Source organism: Coregonus clupeaformis, unplaced genomic scaffold (genome assembly GCF_020615455.1).
Source record: "Coregonus clupeaformis isolate EN_2021a unplaced genomic scaffold, ASM2061545v1 scaf0102, whole genome shotgun sequence".
NCBI classification, from domain to species: domain Eukaryota; kingdom Metazoa; phylum Chordata; class Actinopteri; order Salmoniformes; family Salmonidae; genus Coregonus; species Coregonus clupeaformis.
This window is the reverse complement of record NW_025533557.1, coordinates 477,575-499,175: the sequence shown is the minus strand read 5'-3', so window position 1 is coordinate 499,175 and position 21,601 is coordinate 477,575. Positions and strand designations below refer to the sequence as shown.

At 43.2% G+C, this 21,601-nt stretch overlaps 1 protein-coding gene across 1 annotated transcript; it reads left to right on the top strand.

Moving 5' to 3' along the window:
- Positions 1–3,522: 3,522 nt before the first annotated feature.
- Positions 3,523–20,488, top strand: LOC121581270. The gene is made up of 3 exons (XM_041896780.2): positions 3,523–5,984; positions 8,639–9,497; positions 19,948–20,488. Exons 1-2 carry the CDS (start codon positions 4,329–4,331, stop codon positions 9,389–9,391), a joined length of 2,409 nt encoding a protein of 802 aa, XP_041752714.1. The 5' UTR covers positions 3,523–4,328; the 3' UTR covers positions 9,392–9,497; positions 19,948–20,488.
- The last annotated feature ends 1,113 nt before the right edge of the window (positions 20,489–21,601 follow it).

Genomic DNA, 21,601 nt, shown 5'->3' with positions numbered 1-21,601 from the left:
TTTGCGGCCAAAGTGGCCGTTGTGCCCTTGGGTTGAATATAATAATTATAATTCCCTTCTCCCGGCTGCTGTGCTCCGAAGCACCTCTCCCTCACATGGCTCTCTCATATATCTCAATTCTTATTAGCCAATGCCGTCACGTGATCGGTTCCTTCTCACAGGCATCTCAGCTAGGAAGTAGGCTACAAGTGAAGACAGACACATTGGGGACGCAACTGCGCATGTCCCTCTTATCGATTTCCAAGGCGCATATTGAAGATGTTAGAAGAACTGTCCACATTTAGCCTACTTTGTCAGCCACCAAGATGAGTAGGCCTAACAAACAGCAAAAGCACTAGACTCTGTCAATCTACTATCCCCCATAGTACAAAAGTTGACCTATTCTATTGATCAACTTGTCCTTCTGTGCAATAAATAAATATTCCAAACATACTCTGGGACAGTTGTGGGATGCGATAGATCCCAAATTAATACAACCACCCGCATCAAAAAAACATTTAAAGGCAATAAGGCTGATGCAACAGATCAGAACGTTTAGATGAAAACGTTGATAAACTATTAGGCTATTTCTTCACATTATAAACGCATTATACATTATAAAATATGGTGAAAATTATATTCCCCAAACTTGAAACTCACTCGCCGCCTATGTATGCCAGTTAGGCTCTACACCGGTTGTAAAGCGGATTAATGTGCTTAATTTTAAGAAGTTATTTGGCCACTTTAGTTGTGATACAAACCTTATCAAAACATATAGGCCTATGGGCTAGGCTACATGAGATGTACGACTATGATTTGAAAAAGTTGTGGGAAAAAAAGCATGCACTGTTTCTTGCCTTACTGCACACTCTGGTCCTTACTGCACACGCTGAGCAAGTGATAGGCCAATATTGTCACCCATCAGACTATTCTTAATTTAATGTTGTCTTTACATATACAGTGAGGGAAAAAGGTATTTGATCCTCTACTGATTTTGTACGTTTGCCCACTGACAAATAAATAATCAATCTATAATTTTAATGGTAGGTTTATTTGAACAGTGACAGACAGAATAACAAAACCAAAAATCCAGAAATATGCATGTCAAAAATGTTATAAATTGATTTGCATTTTAAGGAGGGAAATAAGTATTTGACCCCGTCTCAATCAGAAAGATTTCTGGCTCCCAGGTGTCTTTTATACAGGTAACGAGCTGAGATCTCAGTTTGTTACCTGTATAAAAGACACCTGTCCACAGAAGCAATCAATCAATCAGATTCCAAACTCTCCACCATGGCCAAGACCAAAGAGCTCTCCAAGGATGTCAGGGACAAGATTGTAGACCTACACAAGACTGGAATGGGCTACAAGACCATCGCCAAGCAGCTTGGTGAGAAGGTGACAACAGTTGGTGCGATTATTCGCAAATGGAAGAAACACAAAATAACTGTCGATCTCCCTCGGCCTGGGGCTCCATGCAAGATCTCACCTCGTGGAGTTGCAATGATCATGAGAACGGTGAGGAATCAGCCCAGAACTACACGGGAGGATCTTGTCAATGATCTCAAGGCAGCTGGGACCATAGTCACCAAGAAAACAATTGGTAACACACTACGCCGTGAAGGACTGAAATCCTGCAGTGCCCGCAAGGTTCCCCTGCTCAAGAAAGCACATATACAGGCCCGTCTGAAGTTTGCCAATGAACATCTGAATGATTCAGAGGAGAACTGGGTGAAAGTGTTGTGGTCAGATGAGACCAAAATCGAGCTCTTTGGCATCAACTCAACTCGCTGTGTTTGGAGGAGGAGGAATGCTGCCTATGACCCCAAGAACACCATCCCCACCGTCAAACATGGGGGTGGAAACATTATGCTTTGGGGGTGTTTGTCTGCTAAGGGCACAGGACAACTTCACCGCATCAAAGGGACGATGGACGGGGCCATGTACCGTCAAATCTTGGGTGAGAACCTCCTTCCCTCAGCCAGGGCATTGAAAATGGGTCATGGATGGGTATTCCAGCATGACAATGACCCAAAACACACGGCCAAGGCGACAAAGGAGTGGCTCAAGAAGAAGCACATTAAGGTCCTGGAGTGGCCTAGCCAGTCTCCAGACCTTAATCCCATAGAAAATCTGTGGAGGGAGCTGAAGGTTCAAGTTGCCAAACGTCAGCCTCGAAACCTTAATGACTTGGAGAAGATCTGCAAAGAGGAGTGGAACAAAATCCCTCCTGAGATGTGTGCAAACCTGCTGGCCAACTACAAGAAACGTCTGACCTCTGTGATTGCCAACAAGGGTTTTGCCACCAAGTACTAAGTCATGTTTTGCAGAGGGGTCAAATACTTATTTCCCTCATTAAAATGCAAATCAATTTATAACATTTTTGACATGCGTTTTTCTGGATTTTGTTGTTGTTATACTGTCTCTCACTGTTCAAATAAACCTACCATTAAAATTATAGACTGATCATGTCTTTGTCAGTGGGCAAATGTACAAAATCAACAGGGGATCAAATACTTTTTTTCCCTCACTGTACTAAATAAGATATGTGTGAAATTAGTTTTAATATAGAATGGACCATTATCAGTCACCTGTCTCAGAACAGGGGCATTAAAAAAAACACATAATCTATGCACTTAAATAGCAAATGGGGGACCCTTTTCCAATGCTTCATTTTCATGCCAGCCAGGTAGGCTATATTCCTGTTGTAAAGCAAAGCAATGTGCTTAATATTAGGAACTTGCTAAATAAATATAGTAGGCCTAGCCTATAGAAAGCTGATGGGATCCTCCTCTTTTTAATAGAGGCCATCAAAACTCTGTTTTCTCATGCAATTGTTGGGCAACGTGAGCTCATGGGCTCTCATGAAGTGTTTGATTTGATTTGCGAAAAAATTTGCATTGATGTCAGAGTGATTATAGGGACAATAGAGTGCTGAGTACCAGGCAGTTAGCAAGTTTGGTAGGCTACCATCAGCAGCATCAGAGCTTGGAGAAGCCTAGTTACCGTGACTAAACGGTCACATGGAATTTGACTGTGGTCATGACTCGTGACCGCCGGTATGGTGGTAATATGGTCACCGTAACAGCCTTAAGTCAAGGTAAATATACTATACTGACTACACCATAGGTTTCAAAAATAGTTTCATATTAGTTGAATTGTGACGATGCACAACCTTATTGCTTTACTGTAAACTCAGACCAGAGAGAGAGAGAGAGAGAGAGAGAGAGAGAGAGAGAGAGAGAGAGAGAGAGAGAGAGAGAGAGAGAGAGAGAGAGAGAGAGAGAGAGAGAGAGAGAGAGAGAGAGAGAGAGAGAGAGAGAGAGAGAGAGAGAGAGAGAGAGAGAGAGAGAGAGAGAGAGAGAGAAAGTCTGAGAGTTGTGTTAAAACCCTCCCTCTACAGGGCAGTGCTTCTGTCTCTCTAGTCAGAGGCGTCCGTCGGGTCTGTTCAGCCATGCAGTCTGTGGCTGCTGAAACCCCTCCTCTCTCATCCTTCTCCTCCTCCTCTCTCACTCTGGCTGAGGATTCCCTGACTGGCTCTATCCAGGCTGCATTTAATTGAAGAGTGCTAGGTTGTTACCACCTAGCAAGGAGGTCTAATAAGCTCAGAAAGCTATGCTAGAGCAGGAGACTCACACAGCTACACCGCTGTCTGACGGACTGACTAGACGATAGAACACACAGAACTAGATCTCAGGTGGAGGAGAGAGCGAGGCGACATTTACAAGCGACTGTGTGTGAGAGAATGAGAGAGAAGAGAGAGTTAGAAACAACAACGAGACTCAGAGTGTGAGAGGTGGAGAAATAGGAGGAGCGGAAGGGAGGGTAAGGGAGGAAACGGGAAATGCAAAGCCAAGTGAGGGAGAGAGACGGGAAGCCTGCAGCAGCAAATAAGACTGAGGAATGAAACAGGAGAGGTAAAGAGAGAGAGAGAGAGAGAGAGAGAGAGAGAGACGGGAGAGGGGGAGGGAGGTGGAGAAGAGGGGCCCCGAGCAGGAGAGAGGGTTGCAGGGTAAAGGAGTGAGAGAAAAGTTGGAAAAGTGAGAGAGGGGGTCAGGGGAAAGAAAGAAAAGAGCAAGAGAAAAAACAAGTAAAGGAGAGAAAGGGAAATGAGGCAGGAAGAAAGGGGGGAGGGAAGTCTTAGGTAAGAAAAAAAACAGCAGAGCTGAAGAAAAGTTTTTTTTTGCGGTGGAGTCAGTCGTAGCTAGATGAGGAAAACAGCTTGAGTGAATGGCTAGGTCGGAGTTGGAGAGCAGCGGGGAGGAGGAGGGAAGGAGAAGTAAACCATTTGTTGTTTAAGGCATTTTCCACAGCAGCCTCTACTCTAGACAGACTGTTTTCATTCTGACATGTACTCAGACAGCACACGGACGGGACACTATGGATTCATTCATCAAAACACAGATGACTACTGCTACTGCCTTCACTGTGTCCAGTACGAACCCACGCTGTACCAGGAAGGACCAGGGGGGTACAGACCACCACCCACACACCCAGACCACCCAGAGTTGGACATCAGAGGAGACTTCAGCCTTCCTCCTTTCCCTGTGGAGCCAGAGGATATAGAACCTGGACTAGATAAGTGTGAGAGAGGAGGTGAAGGAAGAGGAGATGGTGGAGAAGGTGGAGAAGGTGAAGGAGGAGGTGTTAAAGCTGGAGCTGGATGGGGTGGAGGTGGTCACAGTGCCCCACAGAGGAGGCCAGTGTTCACCGGGCCGGGTCAGTACGGTCAGCCTCAGCCAGGCCAGTTTAGTCCCAGCCACCCCTGGAGCTACAACCCTGCCCAGTGGAGCTGCCCAGCGGAGCCTGGCCTGGGTCTGAGAATCTACTCCCCTGTGAAAGAACAGTGTGGCTATGTGGGACGTGGTGGAGGTGGCGCCGCTGGGACAGGGACCGGGACACACCCCTTCAACAGCATCAGAAACGTGTCAGCCTCATCACTCCCCCCGGACCTGGCACACACACAGTTCAGGACTCAGCGGCCCAAACACAGACAAGCTAGCTACAGCTACAGTCTGGAGGAACAGCCGAAACACAGACAGGCTAGCTACGGTCCTGAGAAACAGATCTGGGATCAGTCAAAATACAGGTTAGAAAGCCAGGCTAGCTATAGTCCACAAGAGCAACACAGACAGGCTAGTCTCAGTTCGGAAGAGCAGGTCTGTGGTCAGTCGAAACACAGGCTAGAAAGACAGAATAGCTTCAGACCACAAGAAATACACAGCCAGGCTAGCTATATTTACAGTCTAGAAGACAAGCCGATACACCGACAGACTAGCTACAGTCCAGAACAACAGGTCTGGGATCAGTTGAAACACAGACAGACTAGCTACAGCTACAGTCCAGAGGTGCATGTCTGGGGATGCGCTGGAGATGAACACTATCATTTGGACAGGTGTGTACCGCTTGAACATGGAGATTTACACCCCCACATGCCAAATGGTGGTGGTCCCAGTCCCAGGCATGTGTACTCTCAGGGCGTGGGAGATAAAACTAACTACCAGGAGAGGACTACTAGATTAAAAGCTGGGGGAGCTGTAGGTGGGGCAGGAGAGGACAGCTGTAATGTCCCTGCTGGCTCTGGCTCTGTTCAGAAGACTTTCTTTTCCACTGAAGTCCACCAGAGACAGTTGGTCATTCAGCCCAGGCAGAGGAGTCCTTGTGGGCCTGGCCCTGGCCATGGAACCCCTAGTCATGGAGCTACTGGCCCAGTGCATGGAGCCACTATAGGCAGGGAAGAGAGATCCAACCAGAGGGCCAAACAGCCAGCAAGCCAGCGGGTCAACCAGAACCAGGGAGGAGACCCAGACTCAGACCCCCAAAGACAGAGGAAGAAGGAGAAGGAGGGCCAGGGTTCGGTCCGGGAGAACCAGTGTTTTGTCCGGGAAAACCAGGGTTCAGTCCAGCAGAAGGAGGGCTCGGTTCGGGAGCAGATCAGACAGGTGGTGTCAGACCTGGAGGGGGTCCTGGGTGGTCTCAAACAGGTCCACGTGGAGATGAAGGAGGTAGGAACCCTTTACTGCAGATAGCCTGATTAATCCAGAGAAAATGAAATTGAAAGCATCCCAATGTTGTCTTTTGCTTAGACCATGGTTTAAACCATTGGTATAAAATTGCTAGCTGCTAGCTTTTCTCATAGGCCAACCTGGCCAAATTAGCCCCAACGCTGAGGACGGCCAGCTGAGCATTTCATCTCAGCCAGTTAAAATCGTCCACGTTTCACTAAAACACCCTTACCATAAGTCTACCGGCACATTCTGATACTCCAAAAAAAAAAAGTCTGGCTAGGTTCCCAAAGTGTCTAGTAGAGGGCGCAGCTACTCCCGGAATCCACTGAGGTGAAAACTAGCATCCTCCTGGCTTCACAACTTATGAAGCTGATGCAGTAAAAGACACTACATCTGATTGTGCTTTCCTGTCAATTCTGTAACACATGCTATTGATTGACTGGCCTAGCCTTTATAGACATTCAGATCAACAATAGAGCTATCGTCATTGTCCTGGACGAGTTATTAGCTGGGTTAGCATATATCAACACCATTTTTGTCCAATGTTGATAAGCCTAATACAGAAATATTAATCACTACAATTAATATAGGTGAAATTACAAAGACGTATACACTTAATTGTACAAGGTTTTATATGCATTTTGATAATCGGTTACTTCGTCACGTTTGCACTATTTTACTCGAGGACCAGCAGTGGAGGGTTTCTCCTTACATTTACATTTTAGTCATTTTAGCAGACGCTCTTATCCAGAGCGACTTATAGTTAGTGAATACATATATTTTTTTATACTGGCCCCCCATGGGAATCAAACCCACAACCCTGGCGTTGCAAACGCCATGCTCTATCAACTGAGCTACATCCCTGCCGGCCCTTCCCTCCCCTACCCTGGACGACACTGGGCCAATTGTGCGCCGCCCATGAGTCTCCCGGTCGCGGCCGGCTGCGACAGAGCCTGGATTCGAACCAGGATCTCTAGTGGCACAGTTAGCACTGCGATGCAGTGCCTTAGACCACTGCGCCACTGCGTAACCAAATGGGATTCGAACTCACAGCCACCATATGCCAATACCACAGAGTAGATCCCTTTAGTGATCACACCACCACTCTGGGCTAGCAGTAGTGGGTAAATTACTGTGATGACACCACGAGAGTCATCACCTTTGACTTTTACAATGTCTGAATACAAAGTTACATGTTATATAATCCTCCTACTTTTTTCAGTCAAATTACATGGATGTTTGTTAAAATTCAAAACCCCTTTTGAATTTTGTGTGGAAGCATATTGTCACACTCCACTTAGACCATGGGTAACACATTAAACCAAACAGTTAGCCACCAGGGCAGATTGTTAAACCAACAATCTACCTCTGGTGTCTAAATTGACCTGTTGAACAAATGTGATTGGATGGTGGCTCTACCGTTTAAGGTCTCTGATAGGTTGATTCTTTATTTTGTTACTGATCAGCTGGCCATAATCAGCATCATATTTAAATTATTAAGGCTAATCATTTTGAGTTCTGTCCATCTCATTTTCCATGGAATGTACTTACAAGCCCTTATGGAAAACCACATGAATTTCACATGTGATCACATGTGAAGTGTTCCAAAAACACATGTGATCTTACACTGAGTATACAAAACATTAAGAACACCTGCTCTTTCCATGACATAGACTGACCAGGTGAATCCAGGTGAACGCTATGATCCCTTATTCACTTATTAAATCCACTTAAATCAGTGTAAATCAAGGGGAGGAGACAGTTTAAAGAAGGATTTTCAAGCCTTGTTACAATTGAGACATGGATTGTATATGTGAAATCATGTGATTTATCTGTAAGGGAGGATCCAGAAACCATTTTTTATGGATATTTTTTGAGTGTGTTTATTATGAATTGTAATGAATGAAAGGTATGAGTAAAATAGACATAGCATATAGTCAGAGGAGTTGGCTGAAATGTACACAGAGATCAGAGGACGAGGCTATGTAAACCTTAAGTCCATGTATGCATTTCAGTAGGGTCTATCCTTACATTGACATCAGAGATAAAGCAAACACATATCAATGGATATCCTCTCTTTCTGTTTATGTAACGGTACATGACATTTAAATTACATTTGCATTCAGCTCTGTAAATAAAATTACATTGCAGGCTGATATGGAACAAGATAGCATTGTTTGTAATTCGCATCATTTCTTGTAGTTGCATTGATTGAAAGCTATTCACATGAACCTTTTGGCTAAAACCAGCTGCTGGAATTGGCAGAGACACAAGCAGCACTTTAAAGAGCCTGTCTTGAGATGTGTTCTGAATTACGGTTTGCTTTTATGGTGTCCATATGCAATAGGGCTATAATATACTGTACCTTGTAAAAAATCATTTGAAAGCCTTTCGTTGTAAAACAAAATCTATATCTCATGACTCTTAGCTCTTAAGCGACAATCAACCAACATGTCATATCATAATTTACATTTTATATTTACATTTTAGTCATTTAGCAGACGCTCTTATCCAGAGCAACTTACAGTTAGTGAGTGCATACATTTTCATACTGGCCCCCTGTGTATAATGTTGTGGTAATTAATGTAGTATAATATATTAGTATACAGTATTTTAGTAATGTAGTATATTGACTATGTATTGTCATTTAGGTGGTCCAACAGATTGATCTGCTGACAGCTAACGTTGACCTGGGAGGGGAAGAGGGATCATGTAACAGTTTCCCTCATGGTGGTGACGCCCTCCCCAACCCCAGAGACTGCAGTGGAGTCCTGATGTACAATCAGAAGACTAGTACTGGAGAGCAGGTGTACACCCACACGACTAGTACTGGTGACCTGAAGACTAATGGAGACCAGGGATTACTGTACAGAGACCCTGACCATACTGTGACCATACAAACTACCTCTCCGTCCCATGTCCTCACCGCATCAGTTATCAAAACCAACCGGGTCGGGGTCATAGCTCTGAGCCCCCTGAGCCCGAGCCCTTCCAAAGAACCCAAACAGGAAAGACGGGGGCTCAACGGAGACCCTCCTATACCTGGCCCTTGTCCTTCCAGAGACATAAACCATGTGACCCAGACCCCTTGGCTAGAACGCACACCCTCCCTACCTCTACCCTTACGGACTCACACCCCTAACCCCACAGCCATGGTTGGATACAGTGTCCCGTCTCTTAGGAGCCAGAAACCACCGCTGTACCCCCACCCAAACGGACGGGTGGAGAGGCTCAATAAGGGTCCGGCTCAACCACCCTACCCGGTCCACCCAGCCCTGCCGGTCCTGCCCCACCTGGCCCAGCCACCCTACCCTACCCACCCTAACCACCCTGCCCTGCCTCCCAGTGCCCTGAAGACACCCCACTACCTGGAGAAAAGCAGACCGAGCTCCAGCATGGTGTGAGGGGACAGGGGCCAGCCTCACTGCCGTGGGGGCCGGGAACATATAGGACAAGGACAGACCTACACTGAGAGGTAGTCTGAGAGGGACTGACCAGGGACAGCTCGTGGTAAGTGTGTGTGTTTGTGTGTGTGTCTGCTTATGTTGTCACATGGGTTCTAGTGATGGGGGAAAAAACTGATACAGTTATATATCGGGATATTATATTTGACGATATATCGTATAATTTTGACTATCTCAATATAATTTTTGCGCTATTTTGCTGTACCTGCACCAAAACTGTAGTATTTTTCCTTCATAGCTTGTTCTCCATCTTCTTTTTAAAAAAGGAGGCAATTTGTTTTCAGCACTTTTATTTCCATGACTGATCAAAACTTGTTTTATCATGGCTCTCTCTTCTCCCTCTGCAGCAGACATACGGTGAGCAATAAAATCACAGTATCGAATCGAAATACATATACAGTTGAAGTCGGAAGTTTACATACACTTAGGTTGGAGTCATTAAAACTAGTTTTTCAACCACTCCACAAATGTCTTGTTAACAAACTATAGTTTTGGCAAGTCGGTTAGGACATCTACTTTGTGCATGACACTAGTAATTTTTCCAACAATTGTTTACAGACAGATTATTTCACTTATAATTAGCTGTATCACAATTCCAGTGGGTCAGAAGTTTACATACACTAAGTTGACTGTGCCTTTAAACAGCTTGGAAAATTCCAGAAAATGATGTCATGGCTTTAGAAGCTTCTGTTGGGTTAATTGACATCATTTGAGTCAATTGGAGGTGTCCCTGTGGATGTATTTCAAGGCCTACCTTCAAACTCAGTGCCTCTTTGCTTGACATTATGGGAAAATCAAAAGAAATCAGCCAAGACCTCAGAATTTATTTTGTAGACGTCCACAAGTCTGGTTCATCCTTGGGAGTAATTTCCAAATGCCTGAAGGTACCACGTTCATCTGTACAAACAGTAGTACGCAAGTATAAACACCATGGGAACAGGCAGCCGTCTGTCACGATCGTCGTAGTAGTGAGTAGACCAAGGCACAGCGTGTGAAACAAACATGACTTTATTTAATTAAAGTTTCTAAACAAAACACGACTCGTGAAGTCCACGGTTAACAATACCGACACGGAACAAAAACCCACAACACCCAAGGGAAAACATACAGATTAAATATGGCTCCCAATCAGAGACAACCAGCCGACAGCTGACACTCGTTGCCTCTGATTGGGAGTCACACAGGCAAACATCGAAACAGACAACCTAGAACACCCAAACAAAGAAACAGAACACATAGAATGAACACACCCTGGCTCAACATATAGAGTCCCAGAGCCAGGGTGTGACAGTACTCCTAAAGGCGCGGACTGCGACCGCGCCTCAACTAAAGCAAAACAGGGGAGGGCTGGGCGGGCATACCTCCTCGGCGGCGGTTCTGCCTCCGGCCTTGACCACCACCCTCCAATGAACCCCCCATAGCGCCCCTGGTCCAGTCTGGCTCCGCTGGCTGGAGCTGACCTGGACGTAGCAGGAGCGGCTAGCTTCAGCTCCGTTGGGGAGCAATAAAGCGGTACCTGATCTGGCACCGATGACCCAGGCACGGGTTGTGCCGGACTGACGACTCGCACCCCTGGCTTGGTGCGAGTGGCAGGAACGAGCCGGGCCGGGCTGGCGACGCGCACCGTAGACTTGGTGCGAGTGGCAGGAACAGGCCGGACCGGGCTGGCGACGCGCACCGTCGACTTGGTGCGTGGAGCAGGGGCAGGCCGGACAGGGCTGGCGACGCACACCGTAGGCTTGGTGCGTGGAGCAGGGACAGGCCGGGCTGGGCTGTCGACGCACACCGTAGGCTTGGTGCGTGGAGCAGGGACAGGCCGGACCGTACTGGGAACACACACCACTGGCTTTAAACGGGGATCAGGAACGGGCCGGACCGGACTGGCAATACACCTCAGTACCTCTCGCCGTGCCTCTACGACTTCCTTCCTCCTCTCGCCAATGGCTCCCGTAACCCGGTGGCCTTCTCTCCTCGTCTCCCATTACGCCCTGTGGCAGCCTCCTGCTGCCCAGTCGCCCATGCCGTGTGCCCCCCCCTAAAAAATTATTGTGGGTGCCTCACGTCCTTCCGACGATGGCACTGCTGACGCCGCTGCTCCTCTCCTGCCTGGGTCTCCCCCTTCATAGCCCTCCGGTACCGGACGGCCTCCTCCTCGGTAATCTGCCCCCAACCGAGGAGGACATCCACCAGCGTCACCTCCTGCGTGTGTTCCTGGACACGCTGCTTGGTCGTTGTATGGTGGGTTTTTCTGTCACGATCGTCGTAGGAGTGAGTAGACCAAGGCGCAGCGTGTGAAACAAACATGACTTTAATTAGTAAAGTATACCAAAACAAAACACGACTCGTGAAGTCCACGGTTAACAATACCGACACGGAACAAAAACCCACAACACCCAAGGGAAAACATACAGATTAAATATGGCTCCCAATCAGAGACAACCAGCCGACAGCTGACACTCGTTGCCTCTGATTGGGAGTCACACAGGCAAACATCGAAACAGACAACCTAGAACACCCAAACAAAGAAACAGAACACATAGAATGAACACACCCTGGCTCAACATATAGAGTCCCAGAGCCAGGGTGTGACACCGTCATACCGCTCAGGAAGGAGACGCGTTCTGTCTCCTAGAGATGATTGTACTTTGGTGCAAATCAATCTCAGAACAACAGCAAAGGACCTTGTGAAGATGCTGGAGGAAACAGGTACAAAAGTATCTATATCCACAGTAAAACGAGTCCCATATCGATATAACCTGAAAGGCCGCTCAGCAAGGAAGAAGCCACTGCTCCAAAACCGCCATAAAAAAGCCAGACTACGGTTTGCAACTGCACATGGGGACAAAGATCATACTTTTTGGAGAAGTGTCCTCTGGTCTGATGAAACAAAAATAGGACTGGTTGGCCATAATGACCATTGTTATGTTTGGAGGAAAAAGGGAGATGCTTGCAAGCCGAAGAACACAATCCCAACCGTGAAGCACGGGGGTGGCAGCATCATGCTGTGGGGGAGCTTTGCTGCAGGAGGGACTGGTGCACTTCACAAAATAGATGGCATCATGAGGAAGGAAAATTATGTGGATATATTGAAGCAACATCTCAAGACATCAGTCAGGAAGTTAAAGCTTGGTCGCAAATGGGTCTTCCAAATGGACAATGACCCCAAGCACACTTCCAAAGTTGTGGCAAAATGGCTTAAGGACAACAAAGTCAAGGTATTGGAGTGGCCATCACAAAGCCCTGACCTCAATCCTATAGAAAATGTGTGGGCAGAACTGAAAAAGCATGTGCGAGCAAGGAGGCCTACTGACCTGACTCAGTTACACCAGCTCTGTCAGGAGGAATGGGCCAAACTTCACCCAACTTATTGTGGGAAGCTTGTGGAAGGCTACCCAAAACATTTGACCCAAGTTAAACAATTTAAAGGCAATGCAAATACTAATTGAGTGACCCACTGGGAATGTGATGAAAGAAATAAAAGCTTAAATAAATCATTCTCTCTACTATTATTCTGACATTTCACATTCTTAAGATAAAGTGGTGATCCTAACTGACCTAAGACAGGGAATTTTTACTAGGATTAAATGTCAGTAATTGTGAAAAACTGTATTTGGCTAAGGTGTATGTAAACTTCCGACTTCAACTGTATAATCGTGAGAATCGTGAGAATCGCAATAGATATCGTATCAGCACCTAAGTATTGTGATAATATTATATTGTGAGATCCCTGGCAATTCCCAGCCCTAATGGGTTCCTTTTGTGAGATCCCTGTCAATTCCCAGCGTTAATGTGTTCCTTCCTAGTGGTTCTTATTCATGACTTCAGAGAAATGGAGAGCAGGCAGCTCGTGGTTTACACAACCTCGCTGCTGATGTACAGATGTAGGATCTTAATTTGACAACCCTGTTGCAGGAGAACTTTCCTGCAATGCAGGAAATGTAAAACTTGTACAGGAAATGTAAAACTTGTAGTTTCTTTGAGATCTAAAAAGGCTTCTGTAGTTTGTAATTTCAGACTTAATTTTCCCTTACCAAAAATGTCTCAATCCCCACAAAAATTTCAATTTATTATAATCCACATAACAAATAACTGGCTCAAATTAAGATCCTACATCGATCCGATATATGTACGTCATGCATGTACATCATGATGGTAGTATAACAATTTTATTATACAAAAATCATATTTGAGCAGCCATATCTGTGAAGATGCAAGATGATTGCTTGTGTGTGTGTGTGTGTCTGTGTATCTGTGTGTCTGCTAATATTGATGTCACATGAGTTCCCACTTCTCATTATATCTTAGTCATCATGACTTCAGAGAAGTGGAGAGTAGGCTGGAGTTTAATCATTTCTTGTAACAAGACACTGCAATCTGAGGTCGATAGTGGAAACAAATGTCACTAAGTATTTATAGGAGAGCAGTCATGACTCAATATATATTGGCGGGACTACAAAATAAGTCATTGGCGGGACTACAAAATAACTCCCCCACACATTTTTCTTTGTGTCATTCACAGAGATAATATTTAGAAAGATTGTGCTACACATGAAATATCTATTTGACAACCATCAAACATCACCAATGAAGAATTCCAGAACACTTGCAGTGTCTAAATGACTGCAGAATTGTACACCACCATTTACAAATATTCCAGTAGATAAGCTCCCAAAAAAGACCATATTGTTCGATTTGGTATAGAAGCGTGAAATTCGGCACACTTTCATAATGTTTTACAATAACCAACACCTGATATAGTGCCATTCATCAAAGCCCTGGGTCGGCCTATAGCGTCCCCTATAGGCTAATGGTGAAAATGCATGGAGGGTACTAGGGGGTAACTATGTCTAATTGCTGACACGAAAAAGCAATGTTTGGAAAAAAGTTGTTGTATAAAGTATAATGGCTACAGTTATTTCATTTAAATGTTGTTTTTAGAAAAGGGGTGTTTTTTTTAAAGTGCCGGGGTAACTAGATATATAATATTGGAATGGAATATAACTAATAACATTAAATAACATTGGAATATAACATTTAAAAACAATAACTTTACAAATTAACTCAGTGAAACATTGATGTGGCAACTCTCTTATGCTCTGCTATTGCACGATTCTAAATTGTACGTAGGTCACAAATAAAGCTATTCCCAGTAAAATTGGAGCACAACTCATGAGCCCACCTCCTGCACTGCTCACACCTAATCCAGTCCCCACCTGTGACTGAAAACAGAGGGAGAGATGCCAATTGAAAAACTCTCTTAAAAACGTAGCTAGCTATCTAGCTATATGACATAAAATGCTGTGTAAAATAGCTAAAAGGCTATAAAGTAACATTAACTGTAAAGCTAACAGTCACTAGTGGAAGATTTTTACAACTGCAATTAAGTTATGTTATCTTTTTGATGTATTTTACCTCAGACGATCTGGTATTAAGGTTGCTAGCTAGCACTCCTAGCAGCTTATGCTAACTAGCTAGCTGGCTAGCATTTACTGCTAGTGAAGTTGCTACCTAGCAAGTTAGCATAAAATAGCGCTAACTGGGCTAGTCATTGTCTAAATGACAGGTAGAAACACATTCATAACCGTAAAGGGGTAACTAGCCCCCAGGGGCCAGTTACCCCTAGTAGGGGGGGCGAGTTGCCCCCAACACACTCATCCAACATATTACTACTTTACCAAAAAAAGTATCTACATTTTTCTCTCTAAACAAGTGGATTATTTATCTTAAGGCTTTCCTACTTGTATATTTAAAAAACAATTATAGATCTGACTTCATTGGAATATATCTACAACTTTTTAAAAAAAATTAAAAATGTGATCAATTTATCACAAAATAGTTGTGTTGAAATATTTCCAAAAGTTGTGATGACACAGAGGACATTTTTTGTTGAGCAAGAGCAGTGACAGCCAGGGAAAGTGTTAGTTACCCCCTAGTATCCTACCTTTATTGACGTTTTGGGTCATGGCTTCCCAAGTGTTGGGTCTACATTGCCCCAAAATAGCTTAATTTTAAATTTATTTTTACTTATGATCGCAACTGATGAAAAACCTTTTACACTTTTACACCCATTGAGCTGGTTGGTGGCCATTTTGGAAAACTGTTATCCTAGAGTGTAATATGTTAAATCTGCAATGGCACTATAGCTGTATATATTTATTTGAACATATCCTGGCTTTTTGTAAAAGTTTTGTGGTCTAATCATAAAGGGATTTTGTTAAAATTACCTCTCTCCCTGCTGGACATAATGCATTCCTATGGGATTTTACACAGAGTGACGTGTACCGGGCAGATTTCGTGTCACATTTCTTAAAAGTGACACATTATATATAATATAATATATAATTGTAATCAGTAGAATTCAGGGAACACTTATATCACCTTTTTAGAGTGTAAAATGAAACTTTGTATTTAATACACCACTTTAAAAGGGAAAATATCAACATTTTACTGAGTTTTCTGATGTTTTTTCATCATTGTTGCGATCATAAAGGAAAAAACAAAGGCCATATGCTGTTGGTTTATTGAATGTGTTCCCCAAACCAATACAAAAATGTAACGCTATTTTGGGGCCATGTAGACCCATCACAGGGGAAGCCATGACCCAAAAGGTCAATACAGGTAAATGCATGTTCACAATTGGCCTATAGGGGGTGCTACAAGCCAACCTGAGGCTTAGCTGAAATGGCACTATATGAGGTTTTGTTCAGCATGAAAAGTTATACATGTGTGTCAGTTTTCACGCTTCTATACCAAATCGAACAATTTTCTAGCTCATCTACTGGACAAAAAAAATGGTGAGGAAAGAGAGAGAGAGAGAGAGAGAAAGAGAGAGAAAGAGAGAGTGAGAGAGAGAGAGAGAGAGAGAGAGAGAGAGAGAGAGAGAGAGAGAGAGAGAGAGAGAGAGAGAGAGAGAGAGAGAGAGAGAGAGAGAGAGAGAGAGAGAGAGAGAGAGAGAGAGAGAGAGAGAGAGAGAGAGAGAGAGAGAGAGAGAGAGAGAGAGAGAGAGAGTTCCCTTTTGTGCAGATACTGTACTTCCCTCTTGTGCAGAATATGTGTAACTGCAATCTATTTTTCTGGCCTGTGCCTTGTGTCTGTGAGTTGGGCAAGCACAATCTGGTTTTAATCATAAACCCTTTCGACAGATGCCAGAGCAGAATGAGGCAAACCAAACGCTAGCTTGTTATATTTGAGATGGTCACATAAACATGAGCAGTTCTAGACATCGTTCAACATGGCGAGAGACAAGGACTGTGGGGATGTAGAGAACAACTTCCAGGGAGAAAAGGCCTGTGACTTCTTCAGGTTAAAGCTTTGAAAATAGGCTTTGAAATACTGGAGAAGTAGATTGATTGTTTGCAGAAATCGTTTCTGGTAAATCACTTGCAAGTACACAATTGTGGTTATTTTCTACACAATACATGTTGCAGTGTTAAATCAACACTTACAGTAAGGAGTGAATTTGAACACTATCTCAGCATACATATATTGCTAGTCTACAGTGTAAAAAGTACTCTGATTATAGTGTTAATGTTGAGTGTTAATGTAACACTGCAGTGTAAAAAATTAACACTGCAGTACACTTGCCAGTGTTACTAAAATGTAACACTATAGGGTAATTAACACTCACAGTTTTATTTCTATTCAACACCAGTGTTGATATAAAGATAACTCCTATTAGTGTTAAACAAAAACACTGTTACAGTAATTCATTTTGGATGTTGTTTTAACACTGTATGGTGTAAAGCCTAATTTGCATATTTAATATGCTGCCTTTTATTTTTGAGTGAATTGTAAAGTGACCACCCATGACTGTATTTGTTAGTGACAGAGACATGGTTGTTGAATTGTTTCCTTTTAAATGCCCGTGGCTTTCACCAAATGAGTATCTAGGTGAATGTTATCTTTTAAATGAAACTTTATGACAATACATTACATATATCATAAGGCCTTATTTGATGGCCTAGTTTTACCCTAGTTTTAACACAGTGTTAGGAAACTCCTGGTTTACAGGCCACATCAAGCCTGCGAGTCACATTATGCTGGCTTGCAAAGTGATGTGTAATTCCTATTGGAATCCAGCCAGAGTTAGGATATCCAACAGTTGGAATTTTTATTCACCCGCAACCTGCATTCAGAAGGACTGTCTAGGTTAGGAAACTTGATTTAAAAAAGACTACCTAAACCATTTAAACCGGAAAAACCATTGTGTCAATCAATCAATGTACTGTACGTGCAAAAACACAGATATGAAAAACAACCCCCCCAAAAAAAAAAAAAAAAACATGAAATATGATAACGATGGGTCTGGTTTTGATGGAACTGTTTTACTTTCCACACTGTAAAACAATAACTCTGGTTATTAACAACAACACTGGGGGTTATTTTGCACAACTGAGTGTTAATTTCACTCTTACAAAGTGAATTTAACTCCTGAATCAACACTAGAAACATTACACTGAAAAATCAACAATGGTCAATTTTCTGTGTATGATTATGTATTTTGTGTATTCTAAAAACACAGTCTAGTTTGAGTATTATCAGTAGAATTCCTTGCATTGTTTTTGATCTATTACTGCTTCTCTTCTCTGCAGTCCTTAAAAGCACACATTGTATTTGTATGGTTAGCCTTGGATGAAAGAAATAACAAGCAGAGATTTAATTGGACTCATATTGGACTTATACATTGGAGGCGTCATGAACTGACGTCAGTAAACATTTTAGCTTCTATTCCTACTCCTTCAGCTACAGTAGCAAGGCCGAATGACTCAGATCACAAGGACACATATCTAACCTATGAGTTTATCCTCCTTGACACTATCTAGGTTTCCATCACTACATAAAGACTGTACAGTACAGAAATACCTTTATGGAAGGAGAAATACATTATTAAACGTCTAAGGCGTTGGGAGGGGGAGTTCTAAGCTGACATGTTAGTGTGTAAGCCAAACCGTTTGGATGCTACAGACGTTTTCAAAAGAAAACCGATTTTCAGCATGTCTCCTAGTCTGACAAACAGAGCTGTAGCTCTGCCACTTTCCATCGCAGATGCAGAAGGGCGACATAGGCGGATGCGGTGGATTGAGAAGCAGCCCATGGAAAATCATGATATATGTAGCTTAAACTGACGGATTTTGATGGGATTTTTTAAATTATGTTACTTAGATTGTGCACTGGTGCGTCAATAGATCCAGGGGGTTAAATGTATATCAATATATTGGCTTCACTTGGGAGCAGGGTAAATTCAACTCCGGAGGTAAACTGAAATTGTAAGAATTGATTGAATTGAAATGGAATTGACCCCAACCCTTCTGGGGAGATGCTCTTCATGCAGAATTTAAAGCCACAATTGGTAATTTATTTTGTTTTGAACCAAAAAAATGCCTTCAGAAAGTATTAACACCACTTGACTTTTTCCACATTTTGTTGTGTTACAGCCTGAATTTAAAATTGATTAAATTGAGATTTTGTGTCACTGGCCTACACACAATACCCCATAATGTCAAAGTGGAATTATGTTTTACTAATGAATTAAAAATGAAAAGCTGAAATGAGTCAATAAGTATCTTGAGTCAATAAGTATTCAACCCCTTTCTTATTGGAAGCCTAAATAAGTTCAGGAGTAAAAATTTGCTTAACAAGTAACATAATAAGTTGCATGGACTCACTCTGTGTGCATTAATAGTGTTTAACATGATTTTTTGAATGACTACCTCATCTCTGTACCCCACACATACAATTATCTGTAAGGTCCCTTAGTTGAGCTGTGAATTTCAAACACAGATTCAACCACAAACACCAGGGAGGTTTTCCAATCCCTCACAAAGAAGGGCACCTATTGGTAGATGGGTAAAAAAAAAGCAGACATTGAATATCCCTTTGAGCATGGTGAAGTGATTACACTTTGGATGGTGTATCAATTCACCCAGTCGCCACAAAGATACAGGCCTCCTTCCAAACTAAGTTGCTGGAGAAGAAGGAAACCACTCAGGGATTTCACCATGAGGCCAATGGTGACTTTAAAACAGTTACAGAGTTTAATGGCTGTGATAGGAGAAATCTTGAAGTTACTCCACAATACTAACCTAAATGGCAGAGTGAAAAGAAGGAAGGCTGTACCACAGAATAAAAATATTCCATAACATGCATTATGTTTGATATAAGGCACTAAAGTAAAACTGCAAGAATGTGGCAACGAAATTAACTTTATGTACTCAATACAAAGCGTTATGTTTGGGGGAAATCCAACACAACACATCATTGAGTACCACTATTCATATTTTCAAGCATTGTGGTGGCTGCATCATTTTATGGGTATGCTTGTCATTGGCAAGGACTAGGGGGTTGTTTAGGATAAAAATAAACAGAATAAAGTTAAGCACAGGCAAAATTCTGGAGTAAAACCTGGTTCAGGCACTGTATATCATTAATTGAAATTACCATTGACCATTGGTTGTACTGCAGATTGCACTTTTAAATGATGTTGTTGTCTTCCTCAGGAGCCCTGAAGTGGTGAAGAGATGACATGTCGGTCAGTGGTGGACACAGAGACAGAGCTTGGCCTGAAGATGGGGGTATTTCCAAGGGTGAACGCTCTAGACAGACTGGAGGGGAGGGGGATTACACATTATAGAATGAGATGCACAGACCTGAGACACACAGTATGCAGCAAGCACTTCAACCTAACATATATGTGTGGTTTCCGGGGGGGTTGGGAATAACTTAAGACAGCAAAAAGACACATTTTCGATACAAGTTGGACAATAAAGTTGGATTGTATTCATTGTATTGATAACTCAACCCTACTTGAGTTAGACACCAAAGGTTATCAACCAAAGACTCTGTAGAAAAATGAGAATGGATGCTTATACTATCTATGTTCACGTTTATAAAAATGTTTATTTTAATATGTTCTGAGATCAATTTGAAAATTGTACTGTCTGAAACATCCAAATCGAAATAGTTGATATTGACAACTGAATGTCTTACATTTGCTATGTTTGTGTATGGATTAAAAGACGACAATGACTTAATAATGGACATTGATTTTGATTTGAAATGCTTTATGTTCTGTTATGGTCTGAGTGTGTTTCCTCTCCACTTAACTTTCTGTATTTCATGGCACTAGTGTCTAAAATGCCTTTGCCTGCACCCCAAATTATACCCTATTCCTTATATAGTGCACTACTTTTGATCATAGCCCTATGAGTGGTGTCATTTGTAACACAGCCTGTATGTCTCTTGCTGTCTTTATGTCATGGTACAGACTACTGTGTGTTGGAGCCGTCTGCACGTAGGCCTGCTACCCTCTCTGTCTCTGTTTATTTAAGTCTTGTCTGAGAGTTTCCCCAATTTTCTCCCAGAGGCCCCACCCCTACTTTTAGGTTGCTACTGTACATCCCTCTGTCTCTGTGTCTCAATATCAGACCTGGGTTCAAATGCTACTTGCAATCTTTCAAATACTTTGCACATTTGCGCTAGCCTGGCTAAAGTTCCAGATGGACGGGGTTTTACAGTTTTAGAACTATTCTATTGGGTCCAGTATGCCAGGCAAGCTCAATCAAGCACAGATAAAGTGTTTGAAATTATTTTGAATAGTATTTGAACCCAGGTCTGCTCAGTGTCCAGCTCCCTCTGTGGTTTACAAACCCTGTTTCCTCCCGTCACTCCACTCTCCTCCACCCTCACCACAGAAAGCTCTCTTTCTCCTCTCTCCTCTGTTGACATCAAGCCATGTTGACCAATGACGAATGTACTGAGTGTGTACCACTACAAACTGTTAGTCACACCTGCTGGCACGCCACACGGCACAGTCGTTACATGTCTCTGGCCGTGTCTCAGACTCTGCGTTCAAAATGGCACCCTATTTATTCCCTATGTAGTACACTACTTTTGACCAGGGACGCAGACACAGACTGTCCTGGAAAGAGTGATTGCGTGGTGATGGGGCGAGAGGGGTGAGGTTGTGAGTAGATGCTAAGCCACTGAGGGTTAGGGAGAGCCACAAGGTCAAAGACCCACACACATTATTACTGGTCATGAAGACCAAAAAAAGAAAACGTCTGTTCTAAGGTACTGTAGCAGAGGTAGCCTACCTTTAGTCACTTGCAGGAAAACCTTTGGATGAAATATGACAGTTCAAATTAGTTCAAA